At 51.3% G+C, this 17,914-nt stretch overlaps 1 protein-coding gene across 1 annotated transcript in view; it reads left to right on the forward strand.

Moving 5' to 3' along the window:
• Positions 1-17,914, forward strand: part of RPH3A (rabphilin 3A) — a 63,499-nt gene that overhangs the window by 31,547 nt on the left and 14,038 nt on the right. The window contains exons 6-14 of the mRNA XM_036354446.1: positions 4,231-4,360; positions 5,597-5,683; positions 6,254-6,419; positions 9,320-9,511; positions 10,658-10,744; positions 12,569-12,631; positions 13,901-14,119; positions 15,295-15,374; positions 16,006-16,080. Coding sequence (XP_036210339.1) covers positions 4,231-4,360; positions 5,597-5,683; positions 6,254-6,419; positions 9,320-9,511; positions 10,658-10,744; positions 12,569-12,631; positions 13,901-14,119; positions 15,295-15,374; positions 16,006-16,080 — 1,099 coding nt within the window. The remainder of the gene's footprint in view (positions 1-4,230; positions 4,361-5,596; positions 5,684-6,253; positions 6,420-9,319; positions 9,512-10,657; positions 10,745-12,568; positions 12,632-13,900; positions 14,120-15,294; positions 15,375-16,005; positions 16,081-17,914) is intronic.

Raw genomic sequence — 17,914 nt, forward strand, 5'->3', positions numbered from 1 at the left:
CTGAGATGCACGCAGCCCGCATACCCGCCGCATGGCTTCCTGACAGAGTGGCTCGGCCATTTCAGGACAGGTTCCCGAGAGGCCCTGCTCCGGGCTCTCAAGGCAGCGCGGGCCAGAACAGCCACAGCTGCCTCCTGTTTCTAAATCCCGTCCCCGTCCTCAGCAGATGGCCTGATCTTAACTTCAGAAAATGCCACATTTAATAAAGTTACCGGTAATGTCCCCCCACTTGGCAATTAGGGTGAGAGCGAAAGCAGCATGATTCTGGAATTGATGGTGTGTGTGTCTCTCTCTCTCTCTCTCTCTCTCTCTCTCTCTCTCTCTCTCAGCGTGGCACACGCTCTCCCACTTTGCCGCATTTTTAGGAATCGCTGTGTAATGTTTAACTGCTGCTCGAATCGCAGCTGCTCCGGCCCCTCCCATGAGCAGTGGAACCCAGCTTTTCGCGATTTCCCGCTCCAACTGAGGAGTCGGTACCCAGGCCCCCCGCACCGCACCGTGCCAGGCGGGTGTCTTCCCGAGCCCCGCAGTGCTCCGCGTGGGGCCTCCTTCCCGGCGCAGTCGCACCTCATTAGCCTCCCCTCCCGGTTCAGCGAGGCGCTGCGGCAGCGCTGGGCTGAGGGCGCGGAAGCAGCTGCCTGCGTGTTCCCAGGCTGCTTGGGCCTTTTCGGGGAGAGTGAGCTGGCACGCGCCATCGGTCCTGCCGTTGGCTTCTGTCCTCGTGTGGGGAAGGCAGCCCCTGGGCCTGGGCGCCCTGCCAGGCCAGGGTGTGCACAGCCCTGCATGGGGAAGTGTGGTCTGTACGTTGGTGCTGACTATGCACACGCATGTGTGTGCACATAGTGCACATGGACATGTGCCTCTACAGGTGTGCCTGTGGGCCTATGTACTCACATGTGGATACAAGCACCATCTTGTATGTATATTTAGAGATGGGCACGTGAGTCCTATCAACCTCTGCCCCTTTAAAAGCTTTAGAAAGACAAATTTCCTGGCTAGATTATAGCACCCTGGCTACACAGAAAAAAATGCTAGTACAGGGAGTCATAAAAGCCACAAATTTCCAGAAGAAATAATTAGCAGCAACCGTTACTGAGTAGTTAACATGTTCTAGGCATTTTATAAACACTCTCATTTTGCCTTTGCAGCAATCCTAGGAGGTAAGGACTTTGTTTTCCCCAATTTACAGATGAAAAATAAAGGCTCAGAAAGGCTAAGCAACTTTCTTGGGGTCACAGAGCCAGGAAGTAGCAAAGTTCAAAGGTGGATGCAAATAAGCTCACTCCAGAGCTGGCATCCAATGCCTGCGTCATAGCTGCCTCCTATTTCTAACATCTGAAAGTGTGTGTGTGTGTGTGTGTGTGTGTGTGTGTAGGTGTAGGTGTGAATGTCTGGTGCATGTGTGTAGGGAGTCCACACTTCCCCGGGGTTGAGCACCTGGCAGAGTCCAAAGCCTGGCTTGTCTGACATCCACAGCCAGGCAGGGAGGAATCGCCCAGACCTTGCTCTGGAAAGGAGGGCTGACGTTTCATTCAGGCCTCATCAAGCGGAAATAGAACCTGGGTGGCAGATGGGGCCGGGGCGTGAGGATGGTAGACAGAGTAATGGACCCCCCAAAGGTGCCCACATCCTAATCCCTGCAGCCTGGGAATATGTGACCTGACCTGGCTAAAGGGACTTTGCAGAGATAATTAAGTTAGGGATGCTGAGATGGGGAGGTCATCCAGATGACCAGTGAGCCCCAGGTAATCACACGGGGCCTTGTAAGACAGAGGCAGGAGGGCCAGCATCACAGGACAACCAGAAAATGTTACACTGTTGGCTTTAAAGATGGAGGAAGGGGTCACGAGCCACGGAATGCAGGCAGCTTCTAGAAACTGGAAGCGGCAAGGGGACGATCCTCCCCTAGAGCTGCCAGAAGGAACGCAACCCTGCCAAGGCCCTGACTTTGGCCCAGGCATCTGAGCTTCAGGGCTGTGAAGGTCATATATATATATGAAGGTCATATTTATCTATATATTTAAAAGCATAAGTGACCATTACAACCTAATGACCGGACTGACCCAGTCCTTGCTGCCTTGCTGCTGGGGCCCTAACAGCTCTGAATCGGGTTCACCTGCACCCTGAACCCAGACAGGAGGGAGGAGGGAGCCCGATTACTCGCTGTTGGTTAGCTTGCTGCTGGCCAACCTCCCTCAGTCCCTCCCCCTGGCCGAGGGACCCCACCAGTGCACGAATTCATGCACCGGGCCACTAGTATATACAAAAAATCTGTTGTTTTAAGCCACTTAGTGTGGCAACTTGTTACAGCAGCCATAGGAGACTGATATACAGAGCGACTCCTTGAAACCCGGGAGCATGCGGTGGCATTTGGTGGCTCTCCAGCTAGCGTACTCTTCTACCACTACTGAGTCACGCCCATTTCGGACAGCTTTGGAGTTTCAGGAGACCTGGTCCAGCTCATGTGTAGATGAAGTCTAGGGACCTGCCTGCTTCATTCTACCTGGAACCACCATGGTGTCTGAAACTCTTCCTGCTCTGAGCCTCCCAAGGGCTCCATTCTTATGTCCATGTGTTGTCTCAAACCCAGGGAAGTTGAGTCGCCGCCATTCAAAGCCTTTAAATGCTTTCCCATCACTCTGAGACTCAAGACACTGCATGGATGGGCCCCTGCGCATCTCTGCAGCCTCATCTCCCTCCACCCAGCCCACCAGGCATCCTGAGCATCTCTCGCGTCCTTTGCACATGCTGTTCCCTCTTCTTCCAGGGCTCTTCCTCGCCCTCTTACCTGGGTCAGCTCCTCTTTATCCTCAGGTCTCAACTCAAGGTCACTTCCTCTGAGGCCCCATCCTGACTTCTCAGATCCCTCTCTTACGAGTTCTCACTGCTACTCAGACTTGTCCTTCAGACAACCTACTAGGAGTCTAATTATGATGGCTTGTGTGATTATTTAAATGACATGAGTCCCTCACTAGAATTCCAACTCCATGAGGGCAGGGACCTCATCTGTTTTGCTTCCTTTTGGATTCTCACTGTCTACTTGGCAGGTGGTAGGTGCTCCATGAATATTTGTCAAATTAACCCTACCAGACCGATTTTTCGGTAATTTCCACACAAAGGTGGAATATTGGCGCTAGATGAAAGGTAGACCTATTTTCTACAATGTCTCCAAGTTCCATCTTATTCTAACCACTTGTTTGCATGTAACTAACATTTTTCTATATCATGTTGGTTTTTTCTCTTTAATGCTCAGGAGCCCAGGTACAGGGGACAGTTAGGTTCAGGGCCTCAGGTCTGGTAGGATTAATGAGCAGCTCATCTAGATCCATTTGGATGGCAAGGTCAGACCAAGTTGAGAATCCACGTCCCACCTCCTCCAGAGGTCATCCATTGGTGCCCAGAGGAGGGGACATACCCTTTCTGGTGCCTCTGGGAGCATCCTTGGAAATGCGAGGTACCCACCAACTTTACTGAGTAACCAACAGCCCCCCTTCAGCACACAGCCTGGTGATGGATGTGTCTCCTGGATGTGAGGCACGAGGGGCAATTGCCAAGTTAATTGGGCATGTAAACACATGACTAGAGAGTGACAGGCACTTGTGATGTCCACCTAATTGGGCACTTAATATGGAGACATTGAGCAGGCAAACAAAACCAGCCTGCCCATGCAGACAGGCCTGCTCTTCGCCACTGAGAGTTTGGGTTGGCTCACTGAATATCATGGGAGGAGGGGGTAAAGGGTGACCCCCAGATCCTGGTTTGAGCAAGCCAGTGGAATGGTGGTGCCATTTTTGGAGAATAAGGAAATGTTTGCTTGGGACGGGGGTGGGAATAGAGAGCTGCCAAGATGATGGCCAGATGCATGCAAGAGTCTGAGATGCCTGTGAAGACATCCATGTGACAACGTCATGTAGACAAGTAGATGAACAGATCTGGAGTTCAGTAAGCAGTTTCCTAGCAGAGGGGACACGAGGTAGCAAGGACTAGTTAAGAGTCTTAATCTGAAGTCAGTAGACTAGATGGGCTTTGGGGGATATGGGAGGGGTTCTGTGATTTTCTGAAAATGCATCAGATTTCATGTGCTTGTTTCTTAGGTAGGTTCCAACAGTCTTCATCAGATACTTAAGAGCCCATGACTCAGAGAAGAATTAGACCCTCAGCCTGATACTGAGGGAGATGCAGGTGGTCCCTGGTCCTGTAAGGTCCTCAGTACCCTGTCTCTGCTTCCAGGCGCCTGGTGGACCGTCTGGAGAACATGAGAAAGAATGTGGCTGGGGATGGGGTGAACCGCTGCATCCTGTGTGGGGAACAGCTGGGGATGCTGGGCTCTGCCTGCGTAGTGTGCGAGGACTGTAAGAAGGTACCATCACCCTCCTCTTCTCTTCCCTGCATCCCTGTTCATTACATGCAGAGGGGCTAGGCCTGGGATCAAACCTTGGGGGACCCTGGGTCTTGGGAGTGGGGCTTGGATCCTGAAGGGTAGTTGCCAGAATATGATTCCTTCTGGGATGCTCTCACATCCAGCTGTCTCCCGAGGTAACCCTGATCCTGGTTCCTCCCCTGAAACTCACTGTGACCCTTCTGTCCCCTCGGAGCTCAGGTCCATCCAGGATGAACTTGGGAGCTTGAGGTAGGACATGAGCTAAGGTTGAGCCTGCAAGTATCCTGGTTGTGGCTTAGCAAGTTACATGTCAGGTTGAAGAGCATGATGGACTCAGGTCTACACACGTGCGTACGTGGAAGGCTAACCCAGCATTCTCTTAACCTGGTTATAGTACAAGTGACTGAGAAAGCCCCTCTCCAGCCCAGTTAGGACCACTGGGCTTCAAGAGCCTTTATTCTTGAAAGGGGGGATCCTCGTATTTCTCCACCCTGTACCCCCTCCTCAGTTGTCTGCACTTGACAATTCCAGGATACAGAAAGAACTGTCCTTGGGTCTGCCTGATTCTCAGGAAAGGGACTTAGGAGAATGAGCCACCTGGAAATACCCATAGAGTCACTTGGCATCTCCTGCTTGGGGTCCCATTTAGCGTTTAGATGGAATATTGAGGGAAGTGGATCTATTCCAAAAATGTTGTCTGCTGCAGTCAGCCAAGAGTGAGAATTCGGTGACCCATCAGTCTTTCCTATTTGCCTTGACTGCCAGGAAACAGCCAAAAATATAAATGTCCCATCACACAGTCGTGGCGTTTCCTCACATAACTTCCTTCTCCTTGAAGATTTGAAGCTGTAATTGTAGCCTAGGTTGTCTCAGATTCGCTTGGGAAAGGAGAAGAAATACATTAGTAAGCCATGTGGATACATGGCCTTTCCTCTTTGAAAATCCTCTCAGTCATCTCCCCTGTATGGATGCTGAAAACTCAGGCCCCACAGGGACTCCTGGAGAATTTCTTTATCCAGTGCTGGGGAATGACTCCAGTTCTTGGTATTGGAAATTAAGACTCAAGTTGGAACTTTATTCTAACTGGCCCTGGTCATGGACAGAAGGTGAGAGAAGGAAAGTTCTAGCTCTTTGCAGTGGGCTTCCATCGCCACCTCCCCTGATCATGAGCACCTGGCATATCTGAGTGTACACTGGCCTCTATTTTGTCCCCAGAATGTCTGCACCAAATGCGGGGTAGAGACCTCCAACAACCGCCCGCATCCTGTGTGGCTCTGCAAAATCTGCATTGAGCAGAGGGAGGTGAGTAGACGTGTCCTTTCTAGCTCCTAGAGCACCCTTCCTTTTTATTCAATTCCCCTTCCTCTCTAGAGCCAGGGAAACAGGGTGGCAGGTGGGGGCTGGAGAACCTCGGCAGGGATGTGTCTTAAGGGTTTGGTATAAAAGGAACCAGCTCAGCTGTGGACTCTGGCGAAACAGCCCCTGAGTGTTTGAGTGAATTTCTATTCCCTTCTAGTTCTGTGACTTTTCCTTTCCTAGTAATAAGGAGCAGCACACCACATTTAAGAGCTGGAAGACTTGGTGTCCAGTCTTTGCCCTTGCGCTCTCATGATGTACATGAGCTCATACCCTCATGATGTCCAACTTTCTCCATCAAGAAAATGGGTCTACTCAGGCCCCCTCTGTTGAGTGGTCAGGGATATTGTGGGAATTAAATAGAAATTGTGAAAGGTTGCATACTGGTGAGAAAAGTGTCCTGGCTCTTGTGTCCATGTGCTTAGGGAGGGGAGCAAAGTTAAAAATTGGCACTCATGAAGGCAGGAGCAATATACTTGGCTGCCATGTCATCATACTCTCCCTCTCCTCCCCAAGGTGTGGAAGCGTTCTGGAGCCTGGTTCTTCAAGGGCTTCCCCAAACAGGTCCTCCCACAGCCTATGCCCATAATGAAGACCAAGCCCAAGCAGCCTGTCAGTGAGCCCGCTGTCCCAGAGCAGCCTACCCCTGAACCCAAGCACACTGTCCAAGCTCCAACTCAAGGTAAGACAAAACAATTTATCCTTTCAGGACCAAGGACAGCTCTCGGCTAACTGGTCTACCTGGAGAATGTCCTGACATGTTTGTCCTTCTACCCAGCTGATGGACAGGCAGCCTCTGGGTTTGAGTCTGGGAATCCTATGTCTCCTTCACAGCTCACCATGAACCCTTATGAAGAAGATAGCACAGAGAACTCTTCAACAATGTCAGGCATTTTTGATGGAGTATTTAGAGCTACAGCAGAGGTGGAAATTAAAATTAGGAACAAAGAGAAATTCTCACAACCAAAGTACACACTGGAGCCTGGGGGCATTTGGGGCTTGCTGAGAAGGCCTTCCTCGCCCCTGATATTTCTTATATCCACCATCAGCAAATCTGAAATTGGACTAATTAAAACGGGAAGTTGAATAGAAAGGAAATTAGTGAAAGAAAATTACCACTACTATGGATACTATCACTATCACCCAAGTATTATTATTAATTACTAAAATGATGATTAAAAGAGAGAGGCAAAACAATACAAAGAAAAAAGGCAACCACAACAAAAACACATTAATTGGATGAGGCCACTGGGACTGATCAGAGAGAGCCCTTGCAATAATTCCAATTAACACTAAGTGATCATTTCGGGTCTGGATGACAGCTCTGCAGTTGCGTGCAAGCAGTGCTTCTGGAAGGAAGGTCTCAAAAATTGAAGTGCCTGAGTATGTCTCCTATAAGATAACTTCTTCATGTACCTGGGACTGTGTCTGGCACTCAAAAGGCATCAGCAAATACTTCCTGACAAAGGGAGCAATTTCTATCCCTTGCAGAGAATTACCAAATTGTCCATCTTCACTGCATCCTGAGGAGCCCCGGTTTCTACCAATAGAGCATCCTTCTTCCTGGTTAAGCACTTCCCCCTCTAGATCGAGAAGGTTGTAGAGCATAACTGTCAAGATCATGGACCTATGCCTGGCCGGTGTGGCTCAGTGGTTGAGTACCCATCTATGAACCATGAGATCATGGTTCGATTCCCAGTCAGGGCACATGCCCAAGTTGTGGGCTCGATCCCCAATAGGGGTGTGCAGTAGACAGCTGATCAATAATTTCCTCTCATCATTGATGTTTCTCTCTCTCTGTCCTTTCCTCTCTGAAATCAATAAAAATATTTTTAATTAAAAATTAAAAGATCTGGGCACCTGAGGGCAGGGGGACCAGAATCTGAATTCCAGCTCTGCCACTTACCAGCCCTGTGAGCTTGGGCAAGTGTCCCAACCTCTCTGTGATTTGTTCTTCATCCATGGGGTGGGGCAAAATAGGTTTACAGTTGTGAGTATGCGAAACGCAGTTTATTATTTTTACTGTTTTTCACATGAACAACTGCAGACTTACTTTTGCCCCATCCCATATAACATGGGGCTAATAACTCATTGGATTGAGTATTAAATAAAACACTACAGCCCTAACCAGTTTGGCTCAGTGGATAGAGCGTCGGCCTGCGGACTCAAGGGTCCCAGGTTCGATTCCGGTCAAGGGCATGTACCTTGGTTGCGGGCACATCCCCAGTAGGGAGTGTGCAGGAGGCGGCTGATTGATGTTTCTCTCTCATTGATGTTTCTGGCTCTCTATCCCTCTCCCTTCCTCTTTGTAAAAAATCAATAAAATATATTTTAAAAAATAAATAAAACACTACATGCCAAGTGCTTGGCAGAGTGCAGCACTGAGTAAATGCTGACTGATAACATATAATGTTCATCACCTGTGCACAGACACATACACAGACATGAACTAGATAAACTCTGGACAGCACAGACCACTCTGGAAATGCAGTGGATGTAACCCCATTCACTTCACTGGAGAGAAGTAACATCACCAGCATTGCATAGTGACGCTTAAAACGTTATTAGAATAACATCGGTGCTGGTGAATGTGTGGGGAGATGAATACTCTCTAAACTGTTGGTTTAGACTGTAAGTCACCTCCAGCCTTTTGGAATGTAATATGGCGGGCTTTATTAAAATGGGGAAATGTACTATTATATACCATTTGATCCAGCAATCCAAGTACCATATAAAAGATATAGATATATTTGTTGCATCATTGCTTACGACAGCAAAGCACTGGAAGAGGTTTGTTAATAGGGGAATTGTTGACTGGATCATGAAATATCCACACCACGCTCTAGTAGGGATTATTTAAAATGGAATGATGTCAGCGTCCTTTATGGATTTGGAATTATGTCCATATGTGCTTTCAGTATTCTCTTAACAAACATTCACTGGGCACTGAGGGAGTTCCAGACTCTATTCTAAGCCCTGGAGATAGAGTGTTGTTTGCAACAGACGAAGACCCGTGCCTTCACGCAGCTAAAATTCTAGTGGGGGAAACAGGTGCTCGACCAGCTGCCAATGCAAATGTAATATAGTATCGGGCAGTGATAGGTGCTGGGGATAGACACGGAGCAGGTAAAGGGGGCAGGCAGTGACAGGAGGCCCCATTCAGGATAGAATGGGCAGAGAAGGGCCATCAGAGGAGGATCTTTGGGGAGACACGTGACTGAAATGATAGGGAGGACCCAAAGAATCTTCGGGACTATGGTGTGCATGGGGCTTAAGGTTGGAATGTGCTTGGTGAGTCCTGGGAAAATTGGATTAAGCAAGCAAAGCCCACCTAGAAGAGGATGTAGCCAGTGGCCCCAGCTCAGCCTGTGTTCAGCCTGTGTGTGTTCACATGCTTGTGCAGGCAAAGGAAACATGTGAGATTATAAACGAAAGCTGCGTCCAAGGGCAGGGCAGGAGGGGAGAGTTTTGATTTTGAAGAGCACTTGGGAGTGGAGGGTGGGCCCCTTTGTGGAGCTGTTTAAGCAGTGGCCCTCCTGCACCATAAAAACCAGTTCTCCCATCACTGTTCTCCCTCTCCAGGTGACGCCGAAGACAGGAGGGGCCCAGGTCAGAAGCCAGGCCCTGAGCTGGCCTCTGCGCCTGGCCGAGGAAGCTACGGGCCTCCTGTGCGCAGGGCCTCAGAGGCACGAATGAGCTCAGCCAGCCGGGACTCAGAGGGCTGGGGCCATGGCCATGGCGGGGCAGCCGGTGACTCCAGCCGGAGCCCAGCAGGTGAGAGAGAGGGGCAAATCCGGGCAGGCTTCCTGGATGAGGAGAATCAGAAAGAATGGGGAGGGGAGTGTTTTTATTCATGTATCCATTCAGTGCTTATTGAGCACCTACTGTGTGCCGTGTTCAATGCCAGATGCTGGTTCTAGCCTATGGTAGAGGAAAGCTAGGACTCAGAAACAATTCTGACTCCAGACATCCAAAAGTTTTGCTTGTATCCTTTTCTTGCTCTAATGCCTGCATTTCTTTGTAGCGAGGTCATGAGACTGGCTCTGATTAGATGGGCTGAATATTAGTTCCCTCGCAGCCCTCTGGCCTTCTCTTTCTGATCAGGGGGTTTGTGGCATAGCACCTTGATTCCTCTTGGCAGGAGAGCTGGGGAGCAGTATCTGATGGTCTCAAGCAGACTGGAGACCGACTACCTGAGTTCTAACCCTGACTCTGCCACAAACCCAGCCAACAGACATTGGATGAACTCCTTAACCTTGCTAGGCCTCAGTTTCCCCATTTATAAAATGGGGTATAGAGATTAAATAAGCTTCTTATATGTAAAGTCCCTGGCACATGGTAAGCATTAAATAAATGTTAACTCGTCCTTATCCAGTAGCTCCTGAAGTTCAGAGAGGGGGAGTGACCAGCCCAGAGTCACACAGCTTATAAAAAAGAATGCTCCGATGCAAAGTTAGGTCGATGTGAAGATATAGACCAGATTCTTGCAAGAATAATACACTAATATCAACATCTGCCAGGTGCTGAGTGTTTACTACATGTTCTGAGCACTTTGCATGCATTGTATCATCGCATCTCCACCACATGCTATGCGGTAGGTACTATCACCCCCATTTAACAGACGAGGAGACTGAGGCCCAGGGAGGAGAGGTCATTTGTGCAAGGTCATACAAGTGGGAGCGCTATCACACAACTTGTGCTTTTTCAACACCCAGGTGACTTGCCCGGGGGGGTCTGAATATTGGAAAGAGCAAACCCACTAAGAGGCAGAGAGGGTCTGAAGGAGCTGAGGAATGTTGGGGGGCTGCGTTCAAATCCAGAAGGCCTTGCTTTAGGCTGGCTGCCCAGTCCCGGCTTCTTTCTGCTTCCACTGTGTGTGCGTGCAACATGACGGGCTGTTTCCCTTCCTTCCTCCTACAGGCTTGAGACGGGCCAACTCAGTGCAGGCCTCCAGACCCGCCCCAGCCTCGACGCCGAGCCAGGCACCGCCTCAGCCTGGGCAGCCAGGTACTTGCCGCCCGCCCAGCCACCCCAGCTGCCCTGTCAGTCAGCGGCGACCCCAATTCCTCCATCCTTGCTGGCAGAGCTCCGGCTCTCTGCAAAGCTGCATCCACCGCCGAATCCTAAGCTCTTCTAAGACCCTTAGACTGAGTGATCCCCGGGCTGGGGAGCCGGGCGGGGCGCAAGCCAGCATCCTATCCAGCTGAATGCAAGAAGGGACAGCACCTCACTCCTCAGCATCGCCCCCCTTCAGCCATGGGCACTCCACTGGCAGCTTTTACCACACGCACCTACCACCTACCCTCTTACTTTCTCGATCTTTCCTCAAATGGACTCGCTTTGCAAGCACGGCTGAGGGCTTGCTATCACAAACTCTCTCGAGGGGGATTTAAGGCCACTGGGCTGTCATAAAATGGCACATGTTCCCAGAAGGATTGTGGGAGATTCAGGAAGAAATGGTGAGCAGGGAGATTAGTGACGTGGGGAAATCTGAACACAGGTGGCTCGTGAAAGACAAAGGGAATGATGTCTAATTGGTGCTGTGTGGGTTTTGTTATTTTAAAAGAACCCTATGATAGTGGCATCAATGGCAAACCAGTGCTCCGTACTATAGAGAGAGAGTGTGCGGGCACCACCAACTGGGTGGTGTAAATTAGCAGAGACGGGTGGTCTCCCAGTTCCGGGGGCCAGCGGTCTGAGGTCAAGGTGTCAGGCAGGTGAGCTCCTGAGGCTGTGAGGGAGGTTCTGTTTCATTCCTCTTAGCTCGTGGGGCCTCAGGCATTCCTCAGCTCCTAAATGACATCCTCCCTGTGTCTCCCATCATCTTTCTTCTAAGGATGTCTCTCTCTCTCTGTCCAAACTTCTCTTTTATACAGATATTGATTTCAGAGAGGAAGTGAGAGGGAGAGAGAGAGGAACATGAGTGAGAGAACCATGGACCGGCTGCCTCCTGCACGCCCCCCACTGGAAATAGAGCCCATAACCATGGCATGTGCCCTGACGGGGAATCGAGCTGTGACCTCCTGGTTCATGGTGGATGCTCACCCACCGGAGCCACACCGGCTGGGCCAAACTTCTCCTTTTGAAAAGGACACAGCCGTATAGATTAAGGCCTGCCCCCGTGACCTCATCTGAACCTGACCATCTTCAAAGACCCTCTTCCACCCGAGGTCACACTCACAGGTGCCGGGGGTCAGGACTTGAAGATCTTTTAGGGAACACAGTTCAACCCACGGCAGAGGGTCATGACCTAAATGAATGTAATGAAAATTAAACAAGGCAAGGAAATTCTCGTTCCTCTGGCCTGAGGAGGTTCTGAGCCTGGGGCCTGTTCGCTTTTGTTCAAAGAGGAGTTAAAGAAGAGTCACACTCAAATGAGACTTCCTCCGGGGGGTCATACTGAAAGGCCAGGGAAGCCTGGGGGCTCCGGGTGGTGTTGACGGGTATTCCATACCCCACCCCTGAAGTTGTGAAGAATCCACTGATCCCACAGCATTGATGGATCCAGAGTGTAAACTTGCCCATCACCTCGGGCACAGTTCTCTATTCACTGATCAGCCTCATAGCCGGTGAAACGTGAAGAGCCGACATTCTTATCCCATTTCAGAGAGGAGAAAGCTGAGGCTTGGGAAGGACACATTGGGGCTTGAACCCAGGCCTTCCTGGCCCCAGAATCCTCCGTGGGGCTGTTCCTGCAGCCCCAGGTACCTCTGCACATCGCCTGTGACCCCTGGGCCTGTGTCCCTGCCCAGGAAATGAAGGGGACACGGGGTGGACGCTGAAATGATGCCACCTTCTCTGCTCCATCTCTCCTCTCTCCTCTCCACTCAGGGCCCCCAGGAGGCGGCAGACCCAGCGCTGGGCCAGCAGGACGCTCTTCGGACCAGAGACCAGGCAAGTGCTCGCTGCTCCCACGCCTGCTCGAGAGACCGCCTCTCTCCCACTTCTCCATGAGAGAGCAGGGGGCTGCCTGATCGTGGCCCAGCCTACACCCCGAGACCTCCCTGAGGAGCTCTAAGGCTCCCCACCCTGATTCCCAAACTCTAGAAAATGACCACACGTCGAGTGACTAAGAGCACACCTGCCTGGACTCAATCCCTGCTCCTTCACGTCCCAGCTGTGTGGCCCTGGGCAAGTTCCTTAGCTTCCCTGAGCCTCCGTTTCCTTATTTCTAACATGGGAATAATACTAGGACCTACTTCAGTGACGGGTGAGGATTAAACGGACTAATACATATAAAACCGTAGCACGTGTCCAGGAATGTTTAAGACCACGTTAAGTGACAGTGACTATTACATGTGACATACATGCCTGGTCATCCTCACACGCATCACTGTGGCTACACCGTAGTCCTTGCTTTCTGATGCACCAGGCACAATTTTGTATACGTATTCAATAATTTTTAAAATGATAGCTACTGCCCTAACCGGTTTGGCTCAGTGGATAGAGCGTCGGCCTGCAGACTGAAGGGTCCCAGGTTCGATTCCGATCAAGGGCATGTACCTTGGTTGCGGGCACATCCCCAGTAGGGGGTGTGCAGGAGACAGCGGATCGATGTTTCTCTCTCATCGATGTTTCTAACTCTCTCTCCCTCTCCCTTCCTCTCTGTCAAAAATCAATAAAATATATTTTTAAAAAAATAATAGCTACTATGATTTGAGTGACTTCAGGTATTATAATTCCCATTTTACAGATGAGAAAGCTGAGGCTCAGAGACATTCAGTAATTTGCCCTATACCACACAGCAGAGGTGCAGACCCAGGCTACCCTGGCTCCAGAGCCCACACAAGTGGTCAGTACCCCTTTGAGGTCTGTTTTGCCTGCATCTGATTAAGCTCATGGGACTTGTTATAAAACATGGACTTCAAGGCCCCACTGCACGGGCTACTGATTCTGCGTGGGGCCCGTGAATCTGTATTTTGCAAGCTCCCCTCGGTGGTTTTGACAAAGACAACATTCTGAGAACCAACGAACGGCCCAATGTGGTCACCCCGTCAGCGGGAGGCCATAATTCTCTGTTGCAGGGCTGTGGGTGAGGCTGGTGCACCTGGTATACAGTAGGTGCTCATCCCTCGTGGTCATGCTGGAGCAGTTGTTGCTGCTGTCATTGTAACACAGGGACTCAGCTGCCTCTTTCCTGCCCTCTCTCCATCTCCCCTGCAGACGTGGCCCCCGGTGACCTCTGCTACCCAGGGGCCTCCATCCCACCCTGGGAGGAGCGACTAGGAGTCGGAGCCAGGGAGGACCGAGCGGGCCACGCCCCAGGCCCTTACTCCCAAGTGTCTGCTGCTGCCCCCCAGCCTGTCGCCACCCCTGCCCGCCAGCCCCCACCCCCCGAGGAGGACGAGGAGGAAGCCAACAGCTACGATTCGGATGAAGGGAGTATGTGGCACTGAGGGCAGGGGTGTCTGGGAAAAGCCCCTTCAGGGTCACCCCCCAGGGAAACGGAGGGCCCCAGGGAGGGCCCTCTACACCCTCCCAGCTCCACAATATGCCAACCATGACAAATGCATTAACCAAGTCATAAAATTACAAGTTTGTGTTACCGTATTCACAACACAACATCAACTTACTAAAAAATAGTAACATCCTATTTTTTTATTGGGGTAAAATACCTGTATCATCAAAGTCACCGTGTAACGCATTCTAAAGAGTGCAAATCGGCGATCTTCGCTTTGTCCAGTTTGGTGGCTCCTCACCAAGTAGATCGTGGAATTATCACGTGACCAGCATCCACTCCTAGGTATACCTACGTGTTTATCAGTTCCAAAACTCTCTACTGTGTGTCTTCAAAGAGCAATTTTTTAAGCCACTTAAACATTTCTGGATGTTTCTTTTTGCATCCATGCAATCAGGGGTGTATGAAGTGCCTGCTTTATGCCCCTCCCACTGAGACCCAAGTCCTAGGGACACACACACACACACACACACACACACACACACACATGTCCCAAGAGCTTGCGGTCAGGCGGAGAGATTGGACCTGCTTAGATGAAATGGACCGCGGGCTGTGGGAGGTGGCATGGCTTTGGTCCACGATGTCACCCCTTCTCGTTGTAAAATGGGAAGCAGAATACTGCCTCCTGGGCGGGACCGAGGAGGGTAAACTGAGGCACCCCCTGGGAAAGTGCTCTGTAAACTGGAAATCATTATCATTTTAGTGCTAAGCACACACGAGGAACGGGTATCACGTAATATGCACACTTTTCTAAGTGTGTTCTGGGCACGTGCTCATGAGATCTGCCCACGGGGCCTGGGAAGAGTTGTTTTTGCTGCTCCTGATTCCCAGGTAGGGAGACGGAGGCTCCGGGGGTTCAGGGACTTGGCCAAGCTCTCGTGGCCAGTGAGTGGAGGGGCTGCCGCACATCAGAGGCCAGAGCTGGTGAAGGGCCAGCTGTCCCCTCCCCATCCCGTGCTCTCCCGCAGGCCTTGGGGACGGAGCCTTCCCCTCTGTAGGCTCGATGCTTAGCCCAGACAGGGCACAAATCAGCGCTCAGGCAATGTTTGTTGAATGACTGAGTGAATGTTCTCTTGGCTCCTGCCTCTGCCCCCTCCAGCCACCCTGGGTGCCCTGGAGTTCAGCCTTCTCTACGACCAGGAGAACAGCTCCCTGCACTGCACCATCATCAAGGCCAAGGTGGGTGAGGGGCCAAGGGGGGGGACCACACGGGCTGCTCTGGCTTCTCCTGGGACTTGGGGAGGACACGGGTCACCAGGCTCCTCTCTGTTGCCCTGCCTACCTGTGGCAGTGACAGTGGTGAGAAAAAGGCAGAAATTAGCCACAGCCCATATTGTGGGGGAGAGCTTCCCCCGGAGATGGTCCCAGGGGGTCATTTCACCACAGCCGCCTCCCAGGAGCAGAGGCAGTTGGGCTACAAGGGCAGAGCCCAGCTCCCTGGAGGGGACGAGTGACAGTCCAGCCTTGATGGAGCATCTCCATGTGCCAGGCACTTGACAGGTGAAATCGTGTGTATGTCTCCCCCCTCCACGAAGCAGGGTTGTCCGCATCCCATTTGACCTGCGAGGAAAACGAGGCTCAGACAGGTTAAGAAACTTGCCTGAGGACACACAGCCAGGAAGTGACATGGCCGGGCTTTCAAGCCCATCTGCCTGATTCCAGGGCTCTTTTCCTTCTCTCTCTCTTCGGAAGAGGAACCACATGGGATGAACTGACGGGCGGGACAGAGGCCAGGGGCTGCGCCCAGGGCTGCAGCAGCGGAGTGGCCAGCCCTCCCAAGGCCCTCGCACCACTGCCTTTTTTCTTGCAGGGACTGAAGCCCATGGACTCCAACGGCCTGGCCGATCCTTATGTTAAGCTGCACCTCCTGCCGGGAGCCAGCAAGGTACCATATGGCCTGGGCCTCTCGGCGAGCCAGGAACATAGGCCCTGGCAGGCACCCAAGGTTCCCAGCCCAGAGCCTAAAATAGCCCAGCTGCCCCCAACCCCCTCCTCCCAGAGTGGCCAAGTCCTCGCCAGGGGTGAGAGGTGGGCCAGGAGTCACTCTCCCTCAAGGGGCAGGGGCTCTGCCCATCTCTCCAGCCCAGAAACCTGAAATCCAGGAGCTTCCAAAGGCCAGGGGAGAAGCAGATGCCCCATGATGCCCTCACCTGCTCACATACCTTCCATTGCTCCCCAGTGCTGACCATGGTCCCCTTCCCCCTCCCATTTTGTGCCCCAACCAAACACTCCTCATCTCTCAGTGGAAAGGAATCTCTCTCTTTGGATCTCAGGGCTGAGCACCTGAGATAATGTGCTGTCCTGAGAGAAATGTGCCCCCTCCCACCTTGCCGCTCCCTGGTCATCGCTTTGCTCTGCGGAGGAGACATGGGGTTCAACCCACTCAGATGGGCTTACTTTGTCCATTTGATGTGGATGCGCCAAATACAAGGGTGACCGTGCACTTGGTTGCATGATCTCGGCAAACTGCATGTTAAAAATCTCTGCTGCAAGTATTGAATGCCCCTTAAGACAAAAGAGGACACACGCACATGCACACACACACGCACACGCACACACACATACGTACATGAACATACACACACACACGCACACACACACACACACACACAATCTTTTCCTTTGTTTAGATCAAGGAACAACGGTCTCTCATCTGGCCATGGCCAGGCTGTGAAGTGTTTGGCCACTTCTTCTAACTCCCCAGCGACATTTGTTTCTCCTGAGGCTCTCTCCTTCGCTCACTCCTAAATCCAAACTTGCTTTGCCAAGGAATCCAGTGAGTCATGTTAGTCTGCATTAGATTTCTCACCAGGCCCCTCTTCTGAGTTTAATACATCTCTAGCCTCTCTCTTAGAGTGAAAAACTTTGTCCTCCCCCCCCCGCCCCGCCCCCGGCCCCCTAACAAATTTCAGGCATGAAGGATGCTATTTGGGGAAACTACAGAACCCTCCCAGGATCCCCAGAAATCTTCCTTCGCTGCCTAGGAGTGGGTGACTCCTATTTCTGCCTCCCTGACCGATAAATGATTTTTTCCTCAAAGGAAAATGTCTCAGTTTTTCTTTCTTCCTTCCTTCCTTCCTTCCTTCCTTCCTTCCTTCCTTCCTTCCTTCCTTTCTTTCTTTCTTTCTTCTTTCTTTCTTTATTATTTTGTTAATCCTCACCTGAGGATATTTTTCCATTAATTTTTAGAGAGAGTGGGAGAGAGAGGGAAAGACAGAGAGAAATATTGATGTGAGAGAAACACATCAATTGGTTGCCTCCTGCACGAGCCCTGACTAGGGCCCAGGCCGGGGAGGAGCCTGCAACCGAGGTACGTGCCCTTGACCGGAATCGAACCCAGGACCCTTTGATCTGCAGACTGACACTCTGTCCACTGAGCCAAGCCGGCTAGGGCTCACTCTTTCTTTTTTAATCCTCACCTAGGATATATTTTTTCCATTGCTTTTTCAGAGAGAGAGAGTCAAAGGGAAGGAGGGAGGGAGAGAGGGAGAGAGGGAGGGAAAGAAAGAGAGAGGAAGGGAGGGAGAGGGAGAGCGAGGGAGAGAGAAACATCAATGTGAGAGAGAGACATCAATTGGTTGCATGTGCCCGATTGGGGGCGGGGAGAGAACCCACAATCGAGGTACATGCCCTTGGCTGATATCAAACCTACTGACACTCTAACCACTGAACAACACTGGCCATGGCACTGCTTTTTAATCTTAATGGAAAGTTCGAGG

This window comes from Myotis myotis, unplaced genomic scaffold, assembly GCF_014108235.1.
Source record: "Myotis myotis isolate mMyoMyo1 unplaced genomic scaffold, mMyoMyo1.p scaffold_m19_p_20, whole genome shotgun sequence".
Lineage (NCBI taxonomy): Eukaryota > Metazoa > Chordata > Mammalia > Chiroptera > Vespertilionidae > Myotis > Myotis myotis.